Genomic DNA, 12,525 nt, shown 5'->3' on the forward strand with positions numbered 1-12,525 from the left:
GCCGCCCGCCTAACCAAGCAGAGGACCAAGTCGCAATCCGCGCTCACCGCCCGCGCGCTGTGCTTCGTGCTGCTGCTGTACCGCTGTACCGCTTGCTTGTACACTTGTCCACGGGACCAATCGACAATCTAATCTCCCCGTCACCCATCGCCCAAGCGTCCCGACTGACTGCCCTCACGCCCTCACGGCGCCCGCTCGTCGCACACCCCCACAACGCCCATCCCGTGCCAACCATGGGCAATACCCCATCGTCCACGTCGAAGCCAGCTACCCCAACGCCCTCGGCGTCTTCCAATGCCAGTGCTGACTCTCCACGTGCCTCCAAGAAGGAGCACAAGAACCTCGTCTCGATACATCACCCGCACCAGATCCGGTCGCCAGCTTCTCTCGAGGCCTCGGTCGTCCAGGCCCAGGGGTCCACCATCCCCAACCGGTCCTCACAGCTGAAGCCCCTATCGCTCCTGAATCAAGCTTCTCCCACGTCTTCACAGTCTGACAAGCCCGTTGCGGACCCACGGACGCAGGAAGAGAAGCCAAGATATGCCAGCGACGTCAAGCAGGAGGAGCTCGCACCCTCCAAGCCTGTAGCTGTTCCTCAGTCTCATATTGACACCAGCCCGTTTGCTCCAGGTTCACATCTGGAGGAGGGTCTCCCTACTGGCACCACCTCTAGTAGCATACAAGACATGGCTTATCCAATGCCTCGTCCTCCCCGCCTGCCTCTTCCCATCGAGGAGGAGATTCATACGCCTGGGTCGCCTATAGCGTCTCCGGAAGACATCAATAACCATGATGTCGACGATGTTGCTCCGCTCGACGAACAGGCCGGCATACCCCGCCGTACCTCCGGGTTAAGCAATGTAACAGATGAAGATGATGCCGAGGAACTGCGTGTGGATAAGTCTCGACCGACGCTTCCCACCCGCATAACGTGGCTACGGGGCGGTCAAAAAGTCTACGTGACAGGAACACCTTTCCAATGGAGTCGGAAACAGCGCTTGGTTCCTGCGTGAGTAACACCTACTACCAGTCACTCTCTATTACGGAAATCTCTAAACAGAGCATGGCCAAGCTGGTTCTGCTGAGAGTATATCCGGGAGGCAAAGACAAAAAACTTCATTAGACATGGCCGCTAACAGAGTTAACTCGCTACATATAGCCAAGAAGAAGGTGTTCTCGAAACTACTATCCGGGTGTTTCCTGGAACTCATCATATCAAGTTTCTTGTTGATGGAACTATGCAAACATCACCAGATCTGCCTACTACTGTAGACTTTGGTAACAATTTGGTTAATTATATCGAAGTTAGTGGAGATACACCAGCTGTTAGAGAGCTAAATATCGGGAAAGGCGTTTTCAAGGATGAAGACGCTCATAACCTGCCATCTAGACAGCCTTCTGCTACCCCCCTTCCGGGCGCGGAAAAGGGCAAACCTAAGACGCGGCATATCGTTCCAGCTGATCAGTTTTCTGGCAAGCTTCCTCAGTACTTGGAAGACTTCGATCAGCCTGAAGAGTCCAAAGCGTACAGAGCCTCTGCTGCCGCTATGGAGAAACTTCCCGGTCCACCAACTTTACCTGGCTTTCTTAGCAAGCCGATTATGAATAATACTACCTTGATCAAAGATGATAATAGCGTTCTTAATATGCCGAATCACACCGTTCTCAATCATCTGGCTACTTGCAGTATCAGGAACAATGTACTGGCTTTATCGGCTACAACTCGATACAAAGATAAGGTAAGCAGTTTTTTTTTTGCTTATGCTTATAGAGACTATGAAACTGATAATTGCTAGTACGTGACGACTATCATCTACAAACCTACCAAAAATTAGAAGTTTCGACTAAATTATAACTTATCTCGATGAAATGCTCTGTACTTTACAACCGCTTTGCGTTAGCGGCCGACTTCCACATCCAGTTTCCAACATAGAGATTGATATGCTTTCTTGACTTCATGTGGAAAGTGGTCTCGAATTAGACTATTCAAACTTCTCCAGAAAGCTATACAACAGGACATTTCCCTGTGTTGTTGTGCCACAATCCCATAAATCAAATCTCGACAAATTGAATGTCTCAAATTACTTGTTTCGTTTTGGAAACCCAATATTCCCTTGGACCAGCAAAGGAGCAGTTAACAAGGCATCGGCGTTACGAAAATCTAGGAGGCGTTTATGGGGGTCAATCATGCGAGCTTAGGAGACACTCAACGATTTTTGTCATAATCACTTCGCCGACGTAGGATAGCTCAGGTTCAAAGTTATATAAAGAGACAACATGACCACCTCTTCATAAGATGGCTAGGGTAATCAAAATCTGAGCTGCCAAATACCCTTCTATTTTCCTTGTAAGGCATCGATGACTTATCTGCGTTACTCGCTGATTATCCTTCAAATCTTGCTGTGACGGGGTGTCGTCATATTATGCTTGTTTAGTTCTAAATGACTTAAAACCCGCCCCTTCGATCTACAGATATATGCATGTATACTTCTATGTACGCATACCGCTCAGCTTAAATATGAAACATCCGTCTATCTTTCACAGCCGGCTATTGTAGAGACAGCGGAGCATATACCAACATTGCATGTGACTGGACACGCATGATTGGTATCCTTGATGCAGCCTGATGGGGACGGTGCGCCTTTTGACATCACTGCAGCGCGTCATGCTGTGTGCCAATGCACGGAGTTGATGGCAGCCTGCTTTCTCTTTTGGGCCTCTGCTTGCTCTAGAACCCGACCGTATAATCCCCCACGGACTAGCGGGGAGGTGTAAGATCAAATGAGTATGAGCTCGGGCAGTGACTGCCTCTCTAAAAATTCTCGATACACACTTTACTGTTTCTCTCGTCTAGAGTTTTCTAGGTACTTGGGTCCAGGATACTGCTGGCCTTAATCACGCCATTTTACGTGGACTTCGTCGGTCCGGAAGCGCTGGGTACAGGTGCTTTCGGCAAGCGGCGTCTGAAAACCGGTCTCGAAGGCGAGGAGTCCGGCATGCGCTATCATGATGCCGTTGTCAATGCAGAAGCGCTCATCAGTCGCGTACACAGAGCCGCCGCGCTCAGCAGCCATACAGCCCATCATAGCCTGCAGGCGCTCGTTACAGCCAACACCGCCGACGATAAGAACTTGCGCGCTACCCACGTGCGCCATGGCGCGTTCGGTGATCTCGACGAGCATCGCGAATACGGTCTCTTGGAGAGTATAACATAGCTCCGCCGGGGTGATTCTGATCTCGCCAGCAGCTTCGTTGACGGCTGGTTCGCCGCGCGCCTCCCTCGCATCCTGCTCTTGCATCTGCGCTGCCAGGATATCGGCCGCTGCTAATATCCCACTAAAACTGCAGTCCATGCCCTTGACTGCGTAAGGGAGGTCGAGGAGGATGTTCCCAGAAGCCTTCTTCGCCAGCTGCTCGATGTTGTGGCCTGGGGCGGGATCGTTGCTGATGGCCAACGTGCGCGCAAAGCGATCGAGACAGTTCCCCACGGCAATATCGAGCGTCTCGCCAAAGATGCGATACCGTTGTTCCGCGTACGCGATCACCTGCGTGTTGCCGCCCGACACATAGAGCACCACGGGATTGGACGCGCCTGTTATTGTACGACCCATCTCGATGTGGCCAACGCAGTGGTTCACGCCTACCAGGGGCTTGCCCCAGAGTAGAGACAGGGTGCGCGCTGCGATCGCGACGCTCTGTAGCGGCGCCCCCATGCCGGGGCCCTTCGTGTAACAGATACAGGATAGCTGGGCCGGCGAGACGCCCGCAGCGCGCAGGGCTGATCGCGCGATTTGCACGAAGAACGAGCGGTGGTGCTTTGCTGTGTCTTTGGGCAGGAAGCCTGTCCCTGGAGGCGAGTTGAAGGTATGGCGGATGTTGGCGAGAATGGCCGATTTGCCCGTTGTCGGGTCGTGCGCTATTATACCGATACCTAGCTTGTTGGCGCTTCCTTCACAGCCGAGGGAAATGAGCGCCCCGCTGGGCACGCTGTTGGGAGAATTCGCCATTGGGTTTGATTGTTGGGGTTTGTAGGGGCGAAGGGATGGATATCAAACTGATATCGAGGTTTGGCTAATACTCCCGAACCTTAGGCGGAGATGGCACTCATCAACCGATCATCCAACTACTCAAGCGATGTCCCTAATATAGGATCAACCTTCTGCCACGGCTAACCCCTTTACACCGGCCTGGGGAAATGATAACGTCAAGATCTTGTGTTGACACCACTCAAAGTCGTATGATGAATAGGTAGGTATCTAAGCAGGCTGGATGGAGGGGCAACAGCCCTTGAGGCTGAGGTCGGAGTTAAGTCATTGGTGGGGGCGGGGCAATCTATGAGACCTAGGTACCTGTTTAAGAGGTATGGATCTACTACTTACATTGGCTCTAGGATGAAATTGCAACAAAAGCATATGATGCACTGAGAGGGGCATTCAGGTTGCAGAGGGTATGGTGATATGGAGTATACCTACTGCATACTGTAGGTACACTCACTACGCACTCACATGTGCATCGCCTTCCATCTCGTGAGCTGGTATTTATTGACGAGACAGCTAAAAGCAAAAAGCTTTCCTTCAACCGTGGCCAGGCGGCTAAGAATAGGGTCAAGTGTCCTTGTGTTGGTTAAAGTAGGTAAGGAGTTAGAGGTACAAGCCATGTCATTGGTGGTTTGACGCTGAAAGTGAGGCTGATTCTTTTGCGAAGATGCAAACATCAGTTTAGGTACCTACCCTACATAGAGGGCCTGTGCTCAGTTACCAGCACAAATCCAATCTATATTTGAATCTCTCTGTTTGATATCCAAACTTAGCGCGCCCTCTAGGTCAGCACATAGAGTAAGTCACTATGGGCTGTTGAAATTTTTCGTACACAGCACAAATCCATCGAGGTTTATACTCGCTTAGGCGGGGGAAAAAATAAGAATTTCAATTGTGAGCTATGAAAGCTACTAAGGTGTTAGTCGGCACCTTGGAAAGTCCCTTATGCAGCATCTTTGCCCACATGCTGCTGCATTTATACATAAGTACCTAGGTACCCATGTACCTCTTATGTAAGGTGGTGAGACGGAGACGGAGCGGGGCTTTGAAGCTGTTGGCTCTTGGCCAGTCAAATGCCAGTCAAGTCCAAAGGGTCAAGACAGAACAGGCGGCGGCCTTCCTAGTCCGGGAGTCCCACAAGTTGGCCGACGGCTATTATTCAAGTGACCCTGCTTTGCTCACCACGTACACCAACCTTCACAACCGCCCTGCTTTTGGCAAGAATTTCAAAAAAGCCCAAATTGGTCCTCCTCGCTTCCTCCTTTGCGTTTCCCGCCTGTCGACCCGAGCTCTCCTTGCTCGTACTTCGGTCCTCTCTCTCTCTGCAGTGCCGTGGTGGTGGTGGTAAGGTCGTGCATGTTTATGCACCTGACTATACTCTGTCTGACTTCAACATGGTGAGCCGGTTCCACGACATCCTCTGATTTCGAGCGAGATCCGCTGATCGTTTCTAGTCACTGCTAGCCTTGCTCTTTTCTCTCTTCTCCTCGTCGTTTCTTCTCCTTCCTTAATGAACATCCGGCGCCTATGCTGTATCCTATGCATACATAGAGCAGACCCTCCCCGACCGTGCAAAGTCCGACTGCGCCCTCTCACCAAGCGCCAACACGAGCTTTTTTACTAGAGGAATCTATATTGGGGAGACAACACCAACATGCCTACTATTGTATTCGGGCACAGCGCTCTCTATGCGTAGCGCGGGTACATCATGCTCCTCAAGTCTTTGCAGAGTTAGCCCCACAGCCGACTCTGTAGGTCATCCTGCTTCCAGTTCGCCGCAAGCATGTCTACGAACCCCGAAGAAGCGCTCAGAGCCCACAATAATCGCGAAAAGAGGTAACTTCAATCCTGCGACTCAAATTTATCTTGTTCCTCACAGCAAGTTTTTCCGCTCCTAGCCCACTTGTTGTACATTGTGCGCGAGATTGGTCAACCGGCTGGAAGGTTCTCGGCTTACGCCGCTTCTTCCGGCCCCTGAGAGTGCGACATTCTGAGGCATCTGAACAGGGACATAAAAGCGTCCGCCAAGCGACAACACGATCCCCCTTTGCCTAAATGGCAGTTGATATACGCACAGTCAATCATACGCAATGACCGATCTCCAAACACTACGAGCTACAAGAGAGATGGATAATGTTGGTTTGAGAGATTATTCAAATTTTTTATTTATTTTACATGCTTGAAGGTCCCTAGTGGCTTTGCGCTATGGTGGTTGCGTTATCGGTTAACCACACATGCCATGGATGTAGCTTTGAGGCTATATATATTTACACAGTGAGTGCGCCCTTGCCAAAGCTGCGTTGTTGACGTAAGCCTTGCGGACAATTAATGAGGTGTATATACAGTCGTAACTTGGTCTTCCCTCGCATTGCTCGATCGACAGAACGGGGTATCAAACAGGAATCCGATCTTGCAAGCTGGCAGGTTATGAAGCCATGTCCTCTAATGGTGGTGTTCACGAATGAACATTGGCTCACACTGGACTGATATCCAGTTGCCTGTGAGTGTACAGCGCTAGGTTAAACAGCCTGTGCGGCCTACGGGGGTTGTGCAGAGGCCTGCTGAGTTACTACAGGTTGCGCTGCATTTACCTGTGTGCTTGGGCTCTGAGCTGCTAGCGCCTGCGCTTTCGCCTGTGCCTGAGCCTGCGCTGCTTGTAGAAGTGCCGCCTGTGCTGGTGGCAATGCAGGTCGATTGCCAGCTTGAAGCTGTGCCATATCCAAGCCCGGTCGCCTAAGGAGACTAGCAGGAGGTGGAATAGTTGAACGAAACTTCATTTGGCGCAAACTATTCGTATCGATCTTATACACGGGTGTCTCGTCATCATCGTCATCATCGTCGTACCTCCAACGATCGCTTTGAACCGAGTCCTCACGAGAAGGACTGCTCAGTCCGGTTCGCGACTTGCCAGGGCGCCGGTCAATAAATAAACGACCTAAGCGACCGATTCGGCGACGGAATGAAGGCATTTCTTCTTCTTCCGAATCTTCTACGGAGGCAGCTTTGAAGACAAAAGGAGCTATTGATTTTTCGGGAGCTGGTGGCGTTTCATCAGTCTCCATTGAATCTGACGCAGAGGCTGGAGGTGTCATTAAATATGTTGTTTTGGCAGGTCTGAATTTCTGTTCCTGCTCTTCCTTCACAGGAGGCAGCGGGTCAGCTGTCAAGTCAATATAATTCGAGTTCCACCGGCGGTGCTCCTGGACCTTGAGCTCAATGTTGTTAAGAAGTTCAAGTTGTCTTTCAGCCTGCTTATCTCGCAAAAGGCTGAGCTCGACAGGCTCCATCGAACGACCACCATCCGGACGAACAGCGATACGAAGCTGATTGTGAGGGGCAACACGCGGTGGCTGTTGAGCCTCCGTCTTGGGACGTTTTTGCGGCTTGGTGTTAACTAAGTCGTCATCGTCCGCCTTGATGTTAAGTTTTATCTTGGTTTCCTTCAGCTTGGCTCGTTGCTCATAAACCAGTTTATCGGTCTTAAGCAACTCGCGCTTGAGAACTTCTCGCCGATGAGCGAATACTACCAGCTGACGTCCGTCTTCCAGTTCTCTACGGAGCTTTTTCAGTTTGTCGGCAACTTGCACATCCCGTGCCCTCGTCTTCCTTGTTTGTCTAACTTCGCGTCTTCGGAAGCAGACATAAGGATCCATATCGTCATGTTCTTGATGTGTTTCGAACTTGAGTGAAGGATGAAGAGATTTATTGCCAGTAGCCTGTCGACGACCCCTCCAGTACTCATATATGGCCTTGGCATGGCCCTGGACAGACTTTTCTCGTATATGATGAGTTATCGCTTGAGACATCAGTTCATATGGCACAAACGTGTTGTCAACGTCTGCATACGGTGCGCTCTCGGCGGCAGTATCCTCAAATACCTCCATGATACGCTCGAAATCATCCTCAGATAGGTGAGCACTAGCAGGTCTCTTTGAGTTGTGATGTCTAAGAAACTCGTCGTCTTCAGTGGTCATGTCATAAAGACTCCCTTTCAAGGTCTCCTCGACCGTATCTGAAAACTTAATATAATTGCGAGGCTCTACATATGGCGTGGGATATAGTTCATCATAATCGGCCTCCACACTCTTTTGTGGTGGGGGGACGGGGATTTCATTGTCCACGCTAGCGCCGACACCCTTAAGGGCGGCCTGAAGATGGTACTCCTATTGTCGCAGACAAGTGTCAGCAGATATACATGGTAAGTAGGGCTTGATGCGAGAAGAGATATGGGCATCTCTACAATATATGTGATTTATATGATACTACATGCAGAGGCACGGAAGCTACTAATCACGTGACCATGCACGTGACTTAGCCTGGAATGGGCAAAGAAAGGGCATATACTCACATTTTCTTCACCTAACTCGACGCCAGTGACTATTTGTGCTTCGTTTGTAAGGGATTCGTATTCGTTGGCATCTATCTGGTGTTCTCGGAGGACGGGGAGGGGTGTTTTGATGTTGAGTTTCTTGTATCGCACTTTCCTGGTGGTCATGGTGGAAGGCGGGCGGAGGGCTTGAGGGGTGGAGGCGGAAAAGATGCGGACCGAGAGGGAAAAACCCCGAAAAAATTCGGGTGCTGGGTATTTCAAGTCATGCGACAAATGTCTATGATGTTTTTTAATTGATTAAGGGGTGTTGAGGCGGTTTTTTCGATGGCCAAAGTATCGCGGGTTGACGACGTGACGTTGGATATGGTTTGGGGCGCAAATTTTCGCTGGCTTTGCTGGGGGACTCCTCTGTTGTCGGGTGGTGCGGGCGTTTCTTTGGGGGAGGGCGAGGTGAATTGTAGGGGGGGAGATAGGCTAGGTAGGCAGTAGTTAGGTAGGTACCTGCCCAGGTAGCGTGCAGTGGTTGGCGTGGTTGGTTGGTTCAGATGCAGTGCAGCAGGCTTAGGGAGGTAGTAGGCAAGCAATAGGCAAAAAGCAAGCCTTCCCCAGCCTGGGTAGCGCAAATTACTAGGTACCTACTTACCTTAGGTATGTAGGTAGGTGCCTCCTGTGGCTACATCCCTAGGTACTTACCTACCTAAGGTTTGTGGTGGCAAAGGACCTCGGGAATGGAGGCCTTGCCTAAAGAGAGGTAAACAATGGCACGCACAGTGCAATGTTTCTTAATATACTGTACGAGAGAAAGGGGCATACATGATACCTAACTAGGGAATCGCTGCAACATGATCAAAGCGCTGCGGTGGGGTTAAGAAGGCATGGCACCTTATCTGGCTTTCTTGGAAAGTCTTATCGGTTGACTAACTCAGGCAGTGCACCAGATGCAAGATTATCATTGGTCAACACAGCTTATGGCAGTAACATACTGTGTAGATACTGTTTTTGTACTATAGTCTCACCGACTTAAGAATGACGCTTACATTTTATTGTCTTGTTATGATATTCAACGGCTCTGAGTTTTTGGCATTCTAGACCTCCTTGTGCGTCTGTTTAAATAATCAATCTCTCTTATATATAAAATCATCATGTCATCCTTTCGAAGTCGCTAAGGCCATCGGTATTTGAACGCAGTATAAGGTGCGCATGCACTTTACATCAACAAGCAATTACCTTGTCAAATAAGTATAGTATTGGCGAATACATTTTGCAAGGTTTCTCTGACCCGGTAGAGTGGTTCAAGCGGAGTATCCTTAAACCCAAAGATTGATAAGCATTTGCCTACTCCTGTATATACGACTCATCTAAGTACGAGACTTTGAAAAGGAATAAGTTCTAGGCGACAGGAGTTGCTGCTAGAAAGAGCCGATGACAGGTTGCTGAACAGCCATGTTGACTGAGCTTGGTTTGTTTCAAATATACGACTCGTTGGATACCTAGGTAGCTTCCTTCGCATGTTTAATATGCAGCCATCATTCTTGTTACGAAACTAATGATATGTGAAATGTATTCAGCAGTCGGTAGAGCCCGAAGCCCCTGAGGTAGGCTCCATACTTGCTCTACCTAAATCGCACTAAGGGGCCAACCAGCTCCAATTAGTCATTCAACTTTAAACAAGACAAAAAGGCAGGACAAAATACATACATATACGTGTACCTAGATGGCATGATATACCTGGCAATTCTTTATACCTTAATTACCTGTGTTGCTTTCGGACTTGTGGCTCACGCAGGATGCTGTGGCGTTGTGGCGTCAATGTGCCTAAGGTAGGTTAGGTACCTAGGTAGCTATGCTTTGGCTGCCTAGATTAAGTAGGTACGGAGTACTTAGGGAGAAGCGCTGAGAGCGGGCATCTAAGCTGCCCCACGATTTCCCCCAAGACCCTCCAACCCACTCAGCCTTACCATCATACAACACCAGAATTATCCAAATCCGAGCTTAAGACTAAAGCTAAGACCCGAAACCAGCTTCTTTGGCTAGAAATTCTTTATATTTATCTGTCATCGGCCTGAGAATTTACTGCTCACCTCAACACCGGAGAACCAGCTCTCTGATCGTGTGACCTCTTTGAGGCCGAGAGAGATAACAACATGGGCAACAACGCCAGTACTCTGGACAACATTGTCCAAGGAACCAATTGTGAGTGCAGGTCCTGAACTTTGTCTCACGACGAACGCTAATGGGAATGTCTGCAGTCGATCGCGAAGAAGTAGAACGACTAAAGAAGAGGTTTATGAAGCTTGACAAAGTAAGACATAAACCCCACTATGCTACGAATTAAGATGGGTGCTGAGACGACTTTTTCTCGAATTAGGATCAGAATGGCACAATCGAGCGTGACGAGTTCCTAATGCTACCACAAATATCATCAAATCCGCTTGCGACGAGGTACAAATTCCGAACCTTTATTTTCATGACTCAGTGCCAGCAATCATTCCTTCGGGCACACTCTGTACATGCGCCGAATATACACCAGCTAATACAACTCTATTCTCAACAGACTAATAGCTATATTTGATGAGGACGGTGGCGGCGACGTAGACTTCCAAGAATTTGTCTCCGGTCTCAGTGCCTTCAGTAGCAAGGGTAACAAGGAACAAAAGCTACAATTCGCCTTCAAAGTCTATGACATCGACCGGGATGGTTACATCAGCAACGGAGAGTTATTTATTGTCCTCAAGATGATGGTTGGTAGCAACTTAAAGGACCAACAGCTGCAGCAAATCGTGGATAAAACAATCATGGAAGCCGATCTGGACAAGGATGGGAAGATCAGTTTTGAGGAGTTCACAAAGATGGTCGAGAACACCGACGTGAGCATGAGCATGACTCTAGGTAAGGATGCATACTTGTCTTTTCTTAACGAACTTTGGTCTCGTATCACCGCTCACCCGGTCGAGCGAACATTGACAAGCAGACACATGTCTTGTTGGATGCTAACACGTCTCTAGATCAATTCTAGGTGACATTTAATCGATTATCAAGTTTATCGAGTAAGCAAACGAAAAGGCGCATTGTCCCCGGACACCCTGATTCGTGTGTAAGCCCACCAGGGAAGAAAACCTGTACCACAGGCGACATACCACTGCCACCTTGGCGAGCCTATCCCGGGCCTGCTTCCATTAATTGAAGAGGTTGAGACCTTCCGATTGGATCTAATGTCTTTGTAATTGGAGAAGGCTACAATATGTGATGCGACCAGTATACAGCCTGAAGGTCAAAGTCGCTTGCGAACTTAACAGGGTCTCATGCCTAGCCCATGGCAGCGTGCAACGCTTTTCTAGTTTTACTTGTCATAGCACTATGCTCTAGAAATACGATCACCATGGCATACTGTAGTACTCTCGTTGAGCGTCGGAATTTGCTTAACCTGGGGCGTTTTCGTATGCTTGATTCTATTTATGGTTACTCACCTCTTCGGGATTCAAAGCAACAACTAGTGCGGGAGAACTATGATGTCGAAAATATATGCCGAGAAGGCGGATGAGGTATAGCCTAACAGTACTTCAAACAGCCCCTAGATTCTCGAGAAGTACACTATCGTAATAAGACCAAACACATTTAGTTCAGCCGGACCCTTGTCAAGACGAACGGGGCTCTATGACTACGCCAAAATTAAATCGAGAGGACCATTGATTTTCTTAACTTCCCCCCGAAACTCAGCATCGGGTCATTGAGACTGAGGATATTTGACCTCATAATTCAAGTTGAGGGAGGATAACAGGTGTTCCTCAAAGCATGCAACATGGATTAATCTATTGATAGTTAGCAGCCGTGTCGAGGACTGGTTAGCTGAGACTCCAATATCTGCGACATAGATGCATAAATTATGAACATAATGCATACGAGCAATACACATATGAGACCTTGCAATAGAATGCAAGGCGGATTTCAGCTAAGGAAATATCCGCATCTATGACCATATCCTGGTCATCGGCTCCAAAGTGGTCTTGAACCGAAGCTTCAGCCCTGGTCTCTGTGGCCAGTGAGTATATGTTACTCAACCGATGATGTCTCATCTCTTAAGTAATCTATGAGGTTCGTGTTGTATCAATTGGCTCAGTATTCAGGTAGAGGCTAATCTAGAAGTGCATAGGTATCGAT

General features: G+C 49.0%; 4 protein-coding genes across 4 annotated transcripts; 2 read left to right on the top strand and 2 right to left on the bottom strand.

Annotated features, from left to right (window-relative positions):
• Positions 1–47: 47 nt before the first annotated feature.
• Positions 48–1,953, top strand: F5B22DRAFT_552492 (5'-AMP-activated protein kinase beta subunit, interation domain-containing protein). The gene is made up of 3 exons (XM_047972979.1): positions 48–1,009; positions 1,160–1,739; positions 1,797–1,953. The coding sequence occupies exons 1-3, from the start codon at positions 234–236 to the stop codon at positions 1,833–1,835; spliced, it is 1,395 nt and encodes a 464-aa protein (XP_047825250.1). The 5' UTR covers positions 48–233; the 3' UTR covers positions 1,836–1,953.
• A 516-nt stretch (positions 1,954–2,469) lies between these two features.
• Positions 2,470–4,256, bottom strand: F5B22DRAFT_552486 (glycoprotease). The gene has a single exon (XM_047972978.1). The coding sequence runs from the start codon at positions 4,005–4,007 to the stop codon at positions 2,892–2,894; it is 1,116 nt and encodes a 371-aa protein (XP_047825251.1). The 5' UTR covers positions 4,008–4,256; the 3' UTR covers positions 2,470–2,891.
• Positions 4,257–6,574: 2,318 nt separating this feature from the next.
• Positions 6,575–8,532, bottom strand: F5B22DRAFT_640208 (enhancer of polycomb-like-domain-containing protein; the record flags this gene model as incomplete). Its single annotated transcript, XM_047977821.1, has 2 exons — positions 6,575–8,200; positions 8,386–8,532. The coding sequence occupies 2 exons, from the start codon at positions 8,530–8,532 to the stop codon at positions 6,575–6,577; spliced, it is 1,773 nt and encodes a 590-aa protein (XP_047825252.1).
• Positions 8,533–10,121: 1,589 nt separating this feature from the next.
• On the top strand, positions 10,122–11,526 carry F5B22DRAFT_552580 (calcineurin, beta subunit). The gene is made up of 4 exons (XM_047972980.1): positions 10,122–10,560; positions 10,617–10,669; positions 10,736–10,809; positions 10,922–11,526. Exons 1-4 carry the CDS (start codon positions 10,512–10,514, stop codon positions 11,370–11,372), a joined length of 627 nt encoding a protein of 208 aa, XP_047825253.1. The 5' UTR covers positions 10,122–10,511; the 3' UTR covers positions 11,373–11,526.
• Positions 11,527–12,525: the final 999 nt, after the last annotated feature.

Source organism: Xylaria bambusicola (genome assembly GCF_022495145.1).
Source record: "Xylaria bambusicola strain CBS 139988 unplaced genomic scaffold F5B22scaffold_82, whole genome shotgun sequence".
Classification (NCBI taxonomy): Eukaryota; Fungi; Ascomycota; class Sordariomycetes; order Xylariales; family Xylariaceae; genus Xylaria; species Xylaria bambusicola.

Coding starts and splice junctions, on each gene's coding strand:
- F5B22DRAFT_552492 (XM_047972979.1), top strand. CDS start 234: ATGGGCAATACCCCATCGTCCACGTCGAAGCCAGCTACCCCAACGCCC. Junction 1,010..1,159: donor AAACAGCGCTTGGTTCCTGC/GTGAGTAACACC, acceptor CGCTACATATAG/CCAAGAAGAAGGTGTTCTCG. Junction 1,740..1,796: donor CAACTCGATACAAAGATAAG/GTAAGCAGTTTT, acceptor GATAATTGCTAG/TACGTGACGACTATCATCTA.
- F5B22DRAFT_552486 (XM_047972978.1), bottom strand. CDS start 4,007: ATGGCGAATTCTCCCAACAGCGTGCCCAGCGGGGCGCTCATTTCCCTC.
- F5B22DRAFT_552580 (XM_047972980.1), top strand. CDS start 10,512: ATGGGCAACAACGCCAGTACTCTGGACAACATTGTCCAAGGAACCAAT. Junction 10,561..10,616: donor CATTGTCCAAGGAACCAATT/GTGAGTGCAGGT, acceptor GAATGTCTGCAG/TCGATCGCGAAGAAGTAGAA. Junction 10,810..10,921: donor TCAAATCCGCTTGCGACGAG/GTACAAATTCCG, acceptor TATTCTCAACAG/ACTAATAGCTATATTTGATG.